This window comes from Protopterus annectens, chromosome 13.part0 (assembly GCF_019279795.1).
Source record: "Protopterus annectens isolate FY-2018-M chromosome 13.part0, PAN1.0, whole genome shotgun sequence".
NCBI classification, from domain to species: Eukaryota; Metazoa; Chordata; order Ceratodontiformes; family Protopteridae; genus Protopterus; species Protopterus annectens.
In genome coordinates, this window is record NC_056747.1 from 858,900,932 (window position 1) to 858,916,007 (window position 15,076).

The window sequence follows — 15,076 nt, forward strand, 5'->3', positions numbered from 1 at the left end:
GATTGCAAAGTTTCTGCAGAAAGCCAACAACTTGCAAAGGACGATAATCCTCATTGCCCCATTCTGGCCTCGTCAAATTTGGTTCCCCTTTCTTCTGGCACATCGCATTCGGGGACACTGGATGCTGGACCTGGAACCAGATCTACTGACACACTCGTCAGGGGATCCCCACCCCTCGCTCTTGTCACTCCACCTAGCAGCTTGGCTGCTCCGCTTCCCTACTTAGCCAGGTCTGATCTTCTCTCACCTGCAGTTCAGAATATACTAATAGCTTCTCATAAAGCTTCCACTACAAAGACCTACACTAGTAAATGGAAGCGTTTTGTGTTCTGGGCAAATACACAGCATTTGGACCCTGTTATAGCTCCTTTAAACAAGATCTTGGAGTTTTTGACAGAATTGTTTCACCAAGGAGCTTCTTCAGCCACTTTAAGGGTGCAATTGGCTGCCATTTCCAACTTTCATGTGGAAGAATGTGGGGCACCTGTTATGGCTCACAGACTTTGTAAGGCCTTTTTGAAAGGATCTTTCCATATTAGACCACCAGTTAGAACTCCTACATCTCCTTGGAATCTAAATCTCTTATTGTCTAAGTTGATGCTACCTCCATTTGAGCCAGCCTCCTCTTGTTCATTGAAGTATTTGTCGTGGAAGACCCTCTTTTTGGTAGCCATTACATCCGCTAGGCGAGTGTCTGAGCTTCAGGCTCTTTCCATTAAACACCCTTATCTGATCTTTCATTCTGACAGAGTATCTCTTCGCACTAATCCATCCTTTCTCCCCAAAGTCTGCTCTATTAATAACATTAATCAATCCATTGAACTGCCTACCTTTTTCAAAAATCACTCCAATAAGTTGGAGTATATGTTACACAAGTTGGATGTTCATAGACAACTTAGATTTTACTTGGATAGAACAAAGGATCACAGGAAATCTGATCAACTTTTTGTAGCTTTCGCTGATAGCAGGAAAGGTGTAGCAGTTACTAAACGAACCCTTTCCAAATGGCTAACTGATTGCATTATATTCGTTCGTTTATGATTCTTCAGAACAAACTTTACCTGGCAAACCCAAGGGGCACTCTACAAGATCAGTTTCTACATCCCTGGCTCATGCAGCTCACCTACCATTAGACACTATTTGTGCAGCTGCCACTTGGTCTAAACCACATACGTTCATTTCTCATTACAAGGTAGACAGGGTTTCTAGGGACAGGGCAACCTTTGGTTCCACTGTGCTCAAGAACGTTCTCCCGTGAGTTCCTCAGGAACATGGAGCTAGGGACGCTACCCAGGTGTAAGAACAAACGGCAAGATCGAACACTCTCACATTTAGAAGTTATGTCCTTACCATAATGTTCCATGTGGAGTGTTCATCTCGCCTTTGTTCTTACATTCCCACCCTCAGGAAGAATGTGCAGTTTGGTGCCTGGTCTGGATTATTTGGCTTCTGCTTTGCAGTGGTTGTATATATATGTATATCTTGTATATATATATATATGGATAAGTGCTTGTACAGTATGTTGTTTGTTTTTTGCATGAATATGCTCTCTCTCTGACTCCTGGTTTGCTTGCAAACTAGATCTGAGGTAAAGGCAGAGGGGGATTGTGGGAGTTAGGTTAGTCTCGAGCTTCTTCTCGATGCAGAGCTTGCAAGCGGCCGACACGGAGCCGAGGATCGGCTCCGAACCCAGGTGTAAGAACAAAGGTGAGATGAACACTCCACATGGAACGTTATGGTAAGGACATAACTTCTAATTATTTGCATTTAGTCTAGGAGGTCTTTGGGGTTTAGGAAGGTTACATTTAAGTGCTTCAGCATATGTGGGTCTATATGTCTGCTTTGAACTGTGTGTGATGGGTGCAGCGTGTGTTCTTCTGACAACCTTATTGACATTAGGAGTATTTTTACATGAGAGCTTTGCCTCCAGTGACGTTGTGCAGATACATCTTTCACATACCATATCAGTTTGAGAATTTACTGCGGTGGTGGTGCTGCGGTAGCACTGTCGCCTGACAGTAAGACGTTGTCCCGTTCGATTCTCAGCTAGAGTGTCTTCTGTCTGGCGACATGTGTGAATGGGCATACCTTAGTTGAAGGTTGTGCGTCAGGGCTGACAACTCGGCACGTAAAAATCTACTGCCAATCATTAGGGGACCGGAGTTCCGCTGTGGGGACCCCTAACCGGGAAAAGCTGAAAGACACAACAACAACAAATCAGTTTGAGAATTTACTGGTTGTCAGTAAACATGAGGCAATTTTTACATTGCCTCAGGATGCCCATAACCAGCAAACTGGTAATGGAGATAGTGAGAGAGTTCCTATCCAACAGACCCTTTTTTATTGATTAGACAGTTGGAGTTTAATATAAAGCATTGTCAGAAGTATCTGGTTTGCAGGTCTGAGGACAGTGATCGTCACTGCAAACTAGTTGTCCTTTGTGTAACTAGGTATTAGTGAAATTTCAATTGTGCTTTTACAGGAAAAATGTCATGCAAGGTGTCTGTTTATATAAGCCACTGCCAAACACTTGAGGGGAAACTTAACAAGTAGACCCTGAAAATTTAAGGATGAAGTATTTATGCAGATATTCTGATGTTTGAAACAAATCAAGCAGTACTTTACTGAAAACAAAGAATTAGCTTGTCAAGAATGCTGAAAAGAGGGGAGTTCCGTGAATGGCTACTGCCTGGCTACTACTAGTGCTGGTCTCACCCCAGCTTCACTCTGCTGGGATGCAGTGCTCCTTTGCTTCTTCTCTCACCATCAGCAAAATATTAGCATCAGTTCCAAAATGAGAAGCAGGCCACAGCCTGTTTGGTGATCCACAGTCCTATCCCAGATGACGCAAGGGTATGTGGGCTAGCCTTTTCCTGGTAGATGTCTTGAATAGCAACCAGACCAGTCAGGAATGTCAAGCACAGATACTCACTGCCCAACCAGAAACGGTTAGGAATAAATGCATTCTGCTGCTTCTCTCACCAGGAGCAAAATATAAGCACAAATTCCAAGCTGTCACATATGAAGCAGTTATTAGGCTCTCTGGTGATCAGCAATCTCTAGGAAATACTGTCCCTGTGCTCCTTCTCTCAGAAGGAGAAAACAGAAGCAGTAATCCCAAGATTACTGCTGAGAGGCAGAATGTGGGCTCTCCAATAATTGGTGGTCTTGCAATAGATGTTGCAGATTTTAAAGGTAAGATGGAAGAAATGGGTTAATATCCTAAGCATCTTCTGCTTTCCTTCTGAATACTTATGACATTTTACTATCTATATGGGTGCATTAGGCCAATAAAGCTAAACCTCACTATCTGTGGACATGCCATGTTTTGTTGACTTTGTCACTGCAGCCTAAGTGGCTTAAAATAAAGTCTGATGTGCAGAAATATTAGGGTGTCTGCAATATATCCCAAAACTTCCAAACCAAAGAGGAAAAAAGAGGTCACTCAGACAAACCATGCAGTAAAAAGTTCAAGAAAAGACCCAGCCAGGCTTTAGTTTTCCCTGTGCAATACCTTAAACCAACTGTATTGTAAAGAGACATTTTTGTGTCTTAAGGTCTACTTTTCACCAGAGATGGGGAGGTATTTTGTCAAACTTTTTCTAAGGTAAGCCTTTTGGAAATGCATCTAATTTACAAACATCAGAGCTCCCCCACTTGTTTTCATTCTTCTCATTGGCCTGCAGCAAAACTGTTTGATGATAACTTAAGTTTTGGAATTCATGAACAGTTTGCCTTATGTCTAGTAACTCAGCCCTGCTCTGCTAGTAAAGTTTTGTGCCACATGAAAATGCAGTAATGGGAAATGTAACCTATGCTAATTGAAGTCCATGAGCATCCCAGTGCACTACTGTGCAGGATAAACTGCTTGGTACTGCAGTTTATGTACGTACTATGCAGTCTGTAAAGAGCAGCGCACGAAATGCTGCTGTATAGCTGCATACACTTGTGATTTTTTTCAGAGAGAGAGAGTCTGTACAGTGTGACTGTGGCTGTCATCACTCTGCTTAGATTGCTAGTATAGTAAACTCTCAGATCTGAAGTAGTTATCTTCATTTTATCTGCAACCTGTGGGTATTCGGATCCATATCTGATCCGAGCCGGCAACTTTTTTTTCTAGCATCTGCTCCAAGCTCCGAGCTCCTCCCCCTACCCATAATGCACTACCATCCCTACCTTCCCCCCAGATCTCATTTGCCGTGCCAGTAGTGAGCATCGTGGTCTGCTTCGCTCTGAGCTCAGGGGATAGTAAGTTTAAAAATACTTTGTCTTCAGTGTGTCTGAGTTAGTTGTTTCCCTTCCTCCCCCACTAGTATATCGCTTGTTCGTCGGTTAGTTTTAAAAAAAAAAAAAAAAAAAAAAGTTTTTTGTTGTAAAACTCTGTAGAGTAGTTGTTAGGACTGCCCTTTCCCTACATTTGTTTTTGTGTGTGGTGATCTTGTAGGTAGTGGTGTTTGGTGCAGGACCATGGCTGATCAGCCAAAATCAGTATTTGAGAAATGCACAGTGTGTGGCCATAAGCTCTCCCCGGCTGATGGTCTCACACTGTATGTTATTTGTTTGGGAGTGTCACATTTGTCGACACAATGTGCAATCTGCACTGGGTTCAACCCATGTAAACCCCATGATCTTTTTAGAGCCGTCAGGGATCAGAAGGCCAAATTGGTAGCTACAGGCCTTCTCCCTGCATCTATGCTGGAGTCTGCCACGGCCTCTGTACCCATTACTCAACCTCCACCCAGACAGGGACTCAAACTCCCATTTCTTCTGATGCTGGGTCAGGCAGGGGAAAAAGCTAGAGTCAGTTAGCGGACAAAGGCAAGGACAGAGAAAGGTGCAAGGAGGATAGGGACAAGAAAAGGGATAGACCTCACAAGAGATCCCCGGACAGGGAGCTCTTCCTTAGTCTCCCTTCTAAGTCCATGAGGCCAGTTTCTCCATGGCTTCGGTCTCCTCATTTTTCACTGGAGCTGCTGGAACCTTCGGATCCGAGGCCTTCCTCCCCCTCACAGCGCAGACCAGCCAGATCCGAGTCTGTGACTTCTTCGCGATAGACTCTGATCTTATCAGACTTAGACATGGACAGAATGATGCGGAAATTCATTCAGACACAAATACAGATGGGAGTCTTGCCAGGCCCCTCTCCCTCTGGAGGGGGGACCTCCATGCCCTTTTTCCGCCCCATCTCTCCTTCCCCGATCCGTACTTCGGCTTTGGGGCTCTTGGATCTGAGATTTTTTTGGAGCTGGTTGCTTGGCACCGACGGTTCCCCCAACCTCGACTCTGGTTGTTTCCTTGAGCTCCTCTGATCCGACTAGTTCGGAGTCGACTGACTGTCGGAGCTGCGGTCAGGGAGTCTGACCCGAGGGAATGGATTCTTCGGCTCCGCCTCTTTCAGATCCGACCCATTTCCTCAGACTTCAGGCTACCCTTGCTTCGGCTCCGGTCCCTGCTTCGGATCCAGGGAGGGCTTCTTCCTTGCTGGGTGCCAAGGAGGTACGCTCTCCTTCGGGCTTCGAAGTGGTGGAGAGGGTTCTCTCCCAGGGATCAAGACCCCAGCCCATCCCCTCTGATTCCACCCAGGCACCTCTGGATTTGGCGATGACTCCCTTCATCCTGTCTCAAGGACAGCCCATGCTAGAGGATCCCCAGGTTATTTCCCCTGAGGAACCCCCTGCGGCTCACGAGTTTTCTTCAGAGTGTCCCACTGAAGAGGGCCACTGTAAGCGCAAGTGCAAAAGGAGGCACTTGGACTCCCCCGAGTCCCTCACTCTGGACACTGACTTAGAGGAAGGAGACTGTTCCCCCAGGTCACTTCCCGAAGAAGTCTCTTTCGGAGACATCATGGAGATCCTCCGCCAGAGAGGAGGTTGGTCAGCCCCAAAACCTGGGGATGAGTCAGTGTTCCTGGAGGCCTTTGGCACGGGCCCATCTACTTCCTGGGTGTCTCCGCCAGCGGACCCCTTGGTGGACCTTACCACGCAGGCATGGAAGGAGCCTGACACCGTAGAGCCCATCACCAAACTCCCTGACAAGGTTTTTATCTCCCCCTGCTGACAGACAACCTTGATCAAAAGGAGCCCCAGTTGACGCTATGTTGTTTGCAGTGGTCACCAAGAAGGAACTAGCGCAGGAGAGTTCCTCAGTCCACCCTCCAGACAAGGAGTCCAGGTCAGTGGATAGGTTTGGGAAGCGTGTTTATTCCTCTGCGACCTTTTCAATCTGTGCGCTGAACTATTTGGCACATGTGATCCGGCTTCAGCGAGACCTTGCATCGGAATTCGCTGAGTCGCCCCCAGTGTCCTTATTGCCGCAGGACAAACAGATGTTCTCTGCGAAAATGTGTACTCTGAAGTCTGTTTCCAATACGTCTATGCGGCTCCTTTCCCATGCTACGGAAGGAGCAGCTAGGGCGGCCGGGACAGGCATAGCCATGAGGCATCATGCCTGGCTCAAGTTGTGTCGGTTCGCGGACCCTTTCAAGGCATCGTTTATTAATGCTCCCTACGACGGTTCTTCCCTTTTCAGGAAGACAGTACGTGACACTTGTCCAGAGCGAAAAAGACGGGAAAACTTTGTCTGGCATCGGGATCTGCTTCTCTAACCCTCAGCGGTCCTTCTCTAGGCATCAGTGGGCAAAAGAAGATGTGGTTCTGAAAATCTCAGTTTTCCCGGGATTCTCAGGACAACTATTTCCCCAGAGGCAGAGAGGGGACAGGATCGACTCTGACCCAGATGTAGAGGGGGTTCCCAGGAATTTTGGGTCTAGGGAACCTTTTTCTGATAGACCCGCTCAGCAGCCCTGACTTGGTTGCCCGGCTGTCCTACTCTGGAGGCAGTCGGGGGGGAGATTGTCCTTACACCCAGCGGCATGGGATTCCATTACGACGGATCACTGGGTGTTACAGATTATATCCAGAGGTTACACTATCCCATCTGTTGCCCCTCCAAATGTTCCAAAACACCTCCTGGATGTTCCATCCGCCCACAGGGAGGCCGCAGCTCTATAGGTTTCAAAGCTGCTTCTCAAACGAGCCATCAAGCAGCCCCCCCCCCCCCCCGACCAGTCTGGATCAGGCGTCTACTCAAGGTTCTTTTTAGTGCCAAAAAAGACTGGGGACCTCAGGCCCATTCTAGACCTGTCAACTTTGAACCTGTCTGTAGACAAACTGAAATTCCGGATGGTCACCCTACAGTCCATTCTACCTTATGTCCGAGAGTGCGACTGGATGTGCTCGTTAGACCTCCAGGATGCTTACTACCACATCAAGATCCACAGAAGCTCCAGGAGGTTTCTGTGTTTCCGGCTAGAAGCCAGACACATTCAGTTCAGAGCCCTACCCTTCGGTCTTACCACAGCCCCCAGGGTGTTCACCAAGGTAATGGCAGTTGTAGCGGCTCACCTGAGGCTTCAGGGTATTCATGTATTTCCTTACCTGGATGACTGGCTCTTTGCTGCGCCCAACAAGTGTCTGCTTTGTCTGGCCCAAGACTACTTTATTCGGTTGGCAGATCTTTTGGGGATTACAGTCAAATGTTCAAAAATGCCAGTTGCAACCAGTACAAGTTTTAGACTTCATTGGGGCATGGCTAGACACTTTGCAGATGAAAGTATTCTCAACTCCAGACAGGATCTTACACCTCAGGTGCCACATAGCTCAAATAGCAAACTTCAAGTCTTCAAAGGCAAGCAAGGTTCTCTGGGCACTGAGCTCCATGGCTGCCTCCATTATCAATTCTCCCTTGTGCGCGCCTTCATATGTGGATTCTTCAATGGACTCCTGGCTATTCAATGGTCTTGGCTAGACCTGCCTATGGAATTTCTGATCAGGATCAGTCACGTCTGCAGGACGTCCCTTCTTTGGTGGTTAAATTCACTGGAGATTATAGAAGGATGCCCCTTCGAGTCATCTCCAGCCCAAGCCACAGTGACCACGGACGCCTTCCAACTCTGGTGGGGGGACACTGTTCGGGAAGGACAGTCCAAGGCACATGGTCCCAGTCAGAGACCAAGTTGCATATAAATGTTCTAGAGATGAGGGCAGTGCTTTTAGCATTGGAAGCCTTTCACACTGTCCTCCCTCTCTGAGTGATTGCAATTGTCAGACAACATGTCTGTTGTCTGGTATATCAACAAGCAGGGGGGGGGGACTAGATCCTATCCCATATGTCACGAGGCCATGAGAGTATGGGAGTGGGCGATTTCCACTAGTCGGTTTCTGATAGCAACGCACATCCCGGGGCACTTCAACATTTTAGCGGATAGATTGAGGTGGGCTATTTTGATGCCGTATGAGTGGGCTCTGAAACAGTCAGTAGCGGAGGAGATATTCCTTGCATGGGGTCAGTCTTGCTGTGATCTCTTCGCATCTCCTTCCAACGCAAAGTGCAGCGAGTTCTTCGCTCTGATTCCCTCACCAGGGGAAGCCCCCAGAGACGCTGTAGTCCATGCTTGGCCCCCCGGGCTTCTGTATGCTTACTCACCATTGCCACTCATTCCGAAGTTTCTTCAGAAAGCTTGTTGACTGCGGTGCAAAGTTATCCTCATTGTCCCATTCTAGCCTCGTCAGGTTTGGTTCCCATTCCTTTGGTGTCATCTCTTAGCTCCTCCGTGGGTTTTGGATCCCTACCCGGATCTAATCTCCCATCCTTCGGTGCCCACCCGACCTGGGCAGCCTCAAGCTGATAGCTTGGTTGCTCCAGTTCCGTTGATCGCCAGGACTCCCGGTCTTTCATCCCTGGTAAAATCCATACTGATGGCTTCTCTTAAAAGATTCCACTAGGAAACTTTATCGCAGTAAATGGAAGTGGTTTTTCCATTTGGGCCTCACAGAGAAACCTAGATCCCTTTACAGCCCCTGTTCCAGCGGTGTTGATTTCTTGTCTGGCATTTTTCAGGAAGGCGCTAGCTCCTCTAAGTACAATTGGCAGCCATTTCTCATTTTCATGTTGGTGAAGATAACATCGCCTTAGCCTCTTCTAGGCTGAGTAAGGCTTTTCTTAAAGGTACTTTTCTGTTGCGCCCTCCTGTCAAGGATTCATTGCCCCCTTGGGACCTTACTTTTGTCCTACAGGCATTGGTGGCTCCTCCATTTGAACCTGCAGCATCTGTGGATTTAAATTTTTTATCCTGGAAGACAGCTTTCCTAGTTGCCATTACATCTGCTAGGAGGGTTTCTGAGCTTCATGCTCTGTCTGCCGTGCCTCCTTATTTGGTCTTCCATAAGGATAGGGTCTCTCTCCGTACTAATCCTTCCTTCTTACCTAAAGTGGCATCTAAAGCAAACATAAACCAGTCCATTAATCTGCCTGTTTTCTTTCCTAATTTCCAAAACGAGGGTGAATACAAACTTCATTTGTTAGATGTTCATAGACAACTTCGCTTCTATCTTCATAGAACAAAATCATTCCGCAAGTCTGACCAGTTGTTAGTTTCCTTTTCCAAATCCTTTTTGGGAAAAGCTATTTCTAAGGTTTCTTTGGCCAGATGGATCACTCTTTGCATTTCGCATGTCTACAAAGCAAAAGGTTTATCTCCTCCTAGTATTGTTAAAGCTCACTCTACCAGGTCCATGGCGACTTCAGCAGCAACCTGGGCCAATTCACATACCTTCATTTCCCATTACAAATTAGATCTGGTCTCTAGGGGTAGAGCATCCTTTGGCTCTGCGGTGCTCAGGAATATCCTTCCATAAGGGCCTCCCAGGATTGGAGTAGCTGAGGACTCTGTCCCACAGGTTGCAGATAAAATGAAGTTAACTACTTCAGATAAAGAAGTTATGTGCTCACCATAACATTCCATCTGAGTAGTTATACTTCATTTTTCTGCAACCTTCCATTCCTCCGTCCCCTGGACCTTGTTCTGTCTATACAGGTTTGGTTCATTGGGCTGAGTTGCTTATGTATTTAGTTGCAGCAAACTCTATCTGAGGGAAGGTAGGAGTGGTAGTGCATTATGGGTAGGGGGAGGAGCTTGGAGCAGATGCTAGAAAAAAAGTGTCCGGCTCTGATCCAGTATGGATCCAAATTACCCACAGGTTGCAGAAAATGAAGTATAACTACTCCGATGGAAGGTTATGGTGAGTACATAACTTCTTTTTAACCCGCACCCATGGGGGATTGGCAGATGCCAGACAACTGTAGTTTCAGGTTGCTTGAGAGTTACTGTTAAAAATAGGCCTAATACTGTACCCTATACTATTTGTTTGGTTTGACTTGCTCTCAGGTTGGGGGGGGGGGGTGGTGGAGAGTTTTTATTCCTATATTCCAACTCTAAAACTTTAAAAACGTAAAGTGTGTTTCTGCGGGGGGGGGGGGGGGACAGGAAGTGCAACACATGAAAGTTGTACTGTATTTCTTCAATATTTTTTTTACCAGTTGCTTGGGTTCCAGTTAACTGAGACTTTACTGTACAGGCAAGTATTTCAGTGAAATGACTGTATAACAGGCTGTGAGAGTATGTTTGCTTTTTCTGAGTTAGAGTATAGGGACAAGTGTGTGAGTGGGTTCTGAGAGTATATATGCATGACTACATACTGTGTGTGCGAGAAAGTCTACATTGAGTGCAAAAAGCACCTTGGTGATCACAAATATGAAATCTTGGTAAGCACTACATCATAGTAACTTAACTGTTCATTAATAGTATGTTGTATTTATGTCTGTTAAATTTACACTGATGGACATTTTTGCCAATGTTGGCTGTTGGTTGTTAACTGACTATCTGGTTCCTGCTACCCACTGATGACCTGCTCAATTGATTACTTTTTTTCTAATGCTTCTGTTTTGTGTGTGTGGTGGGTAATCTCTACCCAATGTGACCTTTTGTGGATGGTGAGGTTGGGGTGCAGCATGTTCAGTCACTTGATGTCTGTTCTGTTTTTTCTTTGTGTGTTTTATGACTGTGCAGTGTGTATAACTGTATGTGGTCTCTGCTGTCATAAAAAGGAGGCTGATTACAGCACAAGCACAATCTATAGCGGCTCTGCTTTACTGTAGTGGCTTAACTACCGTATGTAAGCTGTTCAAGTGTCATGTTGTGGTTTTTGACTGCGACTCTCATTTGGTGCTGTTTGTGTTGTATGCTTTTGTGGTTGTGCGTGAAGGTGTGACTGTGTGATACACTAGGTGCCTGTACTACCTACTAGCATAGGTCAGTAGAGTGCTTAATTGAGCAGTTGTTCAAACTGCCCACTTGCAAGATTCATGCACATTCATTATTCATTATTAATTACATGTAGCGCTATTGTGAATGTACATGACTGTGAATCTAATTTTTTCAGAGCTGTGCAAACTTGAGCTGATGTGCTAACTTCTCGAGACAGAAGTACATTAAATTAAATAGGCCAAATTTAGAAACCTTCAGATTTGTATTTCTCTTATTACACTCCTGCCAATTTTCAAAAGACTATCTCCACTTTTGGTCCTAATTGTAGGGTATGTTTGCTGCATTTTGGAAAAAAAAGTACTTAATGTTACCAAAACTTAACATATCTGTATTTCTTTTTCTTTTAGTGTTTTGCTAGAGGATTTGAGTACAGAAAGCACCATAGTGATCACAAATATGAAATCATGGTAAGCACTACATCATGGTAAATTAACTGTTTTATGAATGGTATGCTGTATATGCTTTTGTTAAATGTACGCAGACTGACAAAGGTTTTGCTAGTGTTGACTTTTATTCAAATGATTGGTTCCTACTGCCCACTGATGACCCGTTCAGTAAATTTATTTTTTTCCCTAATTCTTCTGTTCTCTTGACTTCAACATTTTGTTGTCAAGAAGGAATATAGGGTTACAAAAAGACAGATATTCATCGTGTTACACTGCTGCAGTCATCACACTTGGGTTATCCTGCCGTCAGCCGGTCCCGCAGTCGGCCAGAGTTCCAAAGTCTTGGTCCGGCATCGGTTGCTGTCGCTTCTTCCCTGACGTCAGTGCGCCAGGGGTATATAAGAGGCATCCGACGCCATTTTCTTCCGTTTTTCTTGCCCCGGATTTCAGGTGCCCCCCAGTAGGTGGTCAATACATATTGCCAATAAAACATGTAAAGAAAATACAAAGAATACCTTCAGCTACAAGCAAATACACCACAAAGGTTGTATCAGATAGAAAGGTATAGAAAGGTTCAGCTAGGTCCGAGGGGATGGAGGGAGGGTAACCTGGACTGCAGCAGTGTGAACACTCTAACATCTACATTTATGGTAGGTACAAAACTGTACTATGTTCATCGTGTTACACTGCTGCAGTCATCACACTTGGGTTGAATAACAAAGCTAAGGATGGGTGGTGGAGTTAAACAGGGTTTGAAGAAGCTAGTAGGCCCTGCAGAACTGCAGTGGCAAAGCTGGCTCTAGTCTTGGAGTATACAGGTAAGTGATAGTGTTTGGTGAAGGTGTGCACTGAACTCCCAAGTTGCAGCTTCGAAAATATCCTTGGTTGGTACCCCCCTGAGAAAGGCTGTTGATGTAGCTGTAGCTCTGGTGGAGTGGGACCTAATGCTAGCAGGTACCGGTTTCCCATGATGTGTGTAGCAGAAACGTATACAATATCCTATCCATTTTGAAATGGTCTGTTTTGAGAGAGCTTTTCCTTGTGATCCTGCAGCATAGTATACAAAGAGCTGGTCAGATTTTCTGAAAGCCTTAGTTTTATCCAAGTTGTAACGTAATTGCCTGTGAATGTCAAAAGAGTGCAGGAGTCTTTCTCCTTTGTTCTGGGGGTTTGGGAAAAAGGTGGGTAAATGAATGGTTTGGTTTAGGGCCACACTGGATACCACCTTTGGCATAAAGGAAGGGTTAGTTCGTAGAGCGACTGTCTTGATGAAAAATTAGGAAAGGCTCCACTGCCATTAGTGCCTGTAGCTCTGAGACTCTTCTAGCTGAAGTTATTGCTAGCAGCAGGGCAGTTTTCCATGATAGAAACTTTAAATCAACTGAAAAAGCTAGTAAAAAGGCCGGCAGTGTAAGCTTTTCCAGAACAAAGTTGAGATCCCAAGTTGGTGTTGGTGCTCTCCTGGGCAGTCTTATGTTCTTAGCCCCTCTGAGGTACTGTCTTAGGAGTGGATGTGAAAATAAAGGAGGATCCGTGTTGTAGTGAGCTGAAATCGCTGAGGCGTGGATCTTAATAGATGAAAAAGAAAGTCCTTTGTGCAACATCTCAGTTAAATATTGTAGAATCTGAGGAATGTTTGGAACAAGGGGATTTTGGCCTTTAGCCTGGTTCCAGGCGCAAAATCTTTTCCATTTGTCTGAATAGGCTTTCCTGGTGCTGGGCCTCCTGGCTTCCAGAATGACATCCATAACAGCTTTAGATAGAGGTGTTGGCTGGTTGTTTAGGTAATTTGCCATGCAGCCAGATTTAAAGTTTTGAGCTGGCTGTGTAGAATCTGATTGTTTTGCTGAGTGAGCAGGTGAGGAGTTTGGGGTAAAATCCATGGTGGGCTGTGGGCCATGTTCCTTAGTATTGGATGCCAGTGCTGGCGTGGCCAGTCTGGAGCAATGGGTATCATTTGTGGCCTCTCTAATCTGACTTTCAGCAGCACCTTTGCTAGAAGAGGCAGTGGAGGAAAGGCATACACTGTTAATGTTTTCCAACTGAATGAGAGGGCATCCACTTTCCAAGCTAGTGGGTGGAATGTCCTTGTGCAAAATTTTCGAAGTTGGTAGTTTTGGAGATTGGCAAACAGATCTATGTCTGGGTGTCCCCATTTTTGAGTTATCATTGCAAATAATTGTGGATCTAGTTTCCACTCGTGGGGATCCATGATGTTTCTGCTTAGGTCATCTGCCAATGTGTTTTTCTTTCCAGGCAGGAATTGTGCTTGTAGTTGAACTTGGTAAGTCAGTGCTGTGTTCCTCAAGGTCATTGCTTGCCTGCATAGGGGGTAGGAGTGTGTGCCCCCTTGCTTGTTTATGTACCACATTACTGTAGTATTGTCCGTCTTTATTAGGAGTTGTCCTGGATGTAAGAGGTCCTTGAAAGCTGTTAGGGCATTCTGTACAGCTAGCATTTCTTTTTGATTGATATGCAGATGCCTTTGATCTGTAGCCCATTTGCCGTGAATGCACTGTCCTGCCATGTGTGCTCCGCAGGCATAGTCCTATGCATCTGTTATAGTTTTCCTGGCTGTGGGTAAGGTAAAAGGCTGACCCTTGTTGCGGTTACATGCCTGTGCCCACCATAGAAACTCCTGTTGAAGGCAGGGAATGAGTGGTATCATTGTTTCCAAGCTGTGGCTGTATTGAGTCCTTACGCTTTTCAGGTACCATTGTAATTTCCTCATATGCAGTTTTGCAAATGGTATTAGTAGTATGCAAGATGCCATGAATCCCAAGGCCTGCAGAATTTTTTCTTGCAGGGAGTTGGGTCTTTGTTGTCATCATTTTTAAGTATTGAGTCGGCTGTTGTTGCTTGTTTGGTGTGAGATAAGCCATCTGGACTGTTGTATTCAAGCTGGCACCCAAGAATATTATGTTCTTTGAGGGCACTAGTTTTGATTTCTTTTCGTTTACTGTGTGCCCTAGGCAACTTAAAATGTGTTTAACAAACGCCAGATGCTGTAAAAGAATGTCCTTGCTTTCTAATTGAATAAGGCAGTCTTCCAGGTATGGGTACATTTGAATTCCTCTTTGTCTGCAGTATGCAATTACTGGTGCCAGGCATTTTGTGAAGACCCTGGGCGCAGTAGATAAGCCAAAGGGCAGTGCAGAGAATTGATAATGGGCTGAACCTGCAGCAGTGTGAACACTCTAACATCTACATTTGTGGTAGGTACAAAACTGTACTTTTCAGAGGGTGTCATTCAGCATGCAAAACCTAATTTCTCAGAAATTTTATTCGAATGACATGTTTGCATTGTGTGTGCGCGCATGTATTTATATAGACACACACATACACACCATTGTATATGTGCATATATAGTGTGTGTGCGTGTATGGTTGCAGTTAGTAAGAATGAATGTTCTTTTCCTTGTTTTTCTTGCTGCCAGGCTGCTCTGTGTTCAAGATCCCAGTAAAGTGGGATCTGGGAATTTGCCATTTTTCTTCTGTTTGATTTCAAAGGTGTGTGTGTGTGTGTG

The 15,076-nt window shown here is 45.4% G+C and overlaps 1 protein-coding gene across 1 annotated transcript in view; it reads left to right on the plus strand.

The window, feature by feature from the left end:
• Nucleotides 1-15,076, plus strand: part of TADA2A (transcriptional adaptor 2A) — a 461,073-nt gene that overhangs the window by 66,396 nt on the left and 379,601 nt on the right. Inside the window, exon 3 of the mRNA XM_044054901.1 lies at nucleotides 11,512-11,571. Coding sequence (XP_043910836.1) covers nucleotides 11,512-11,571 — 60 coding nt within the window. The remainder of the gene's footprint in view (nucleotides 1-11,511; nucleotides 11,572-15,076) is intronic.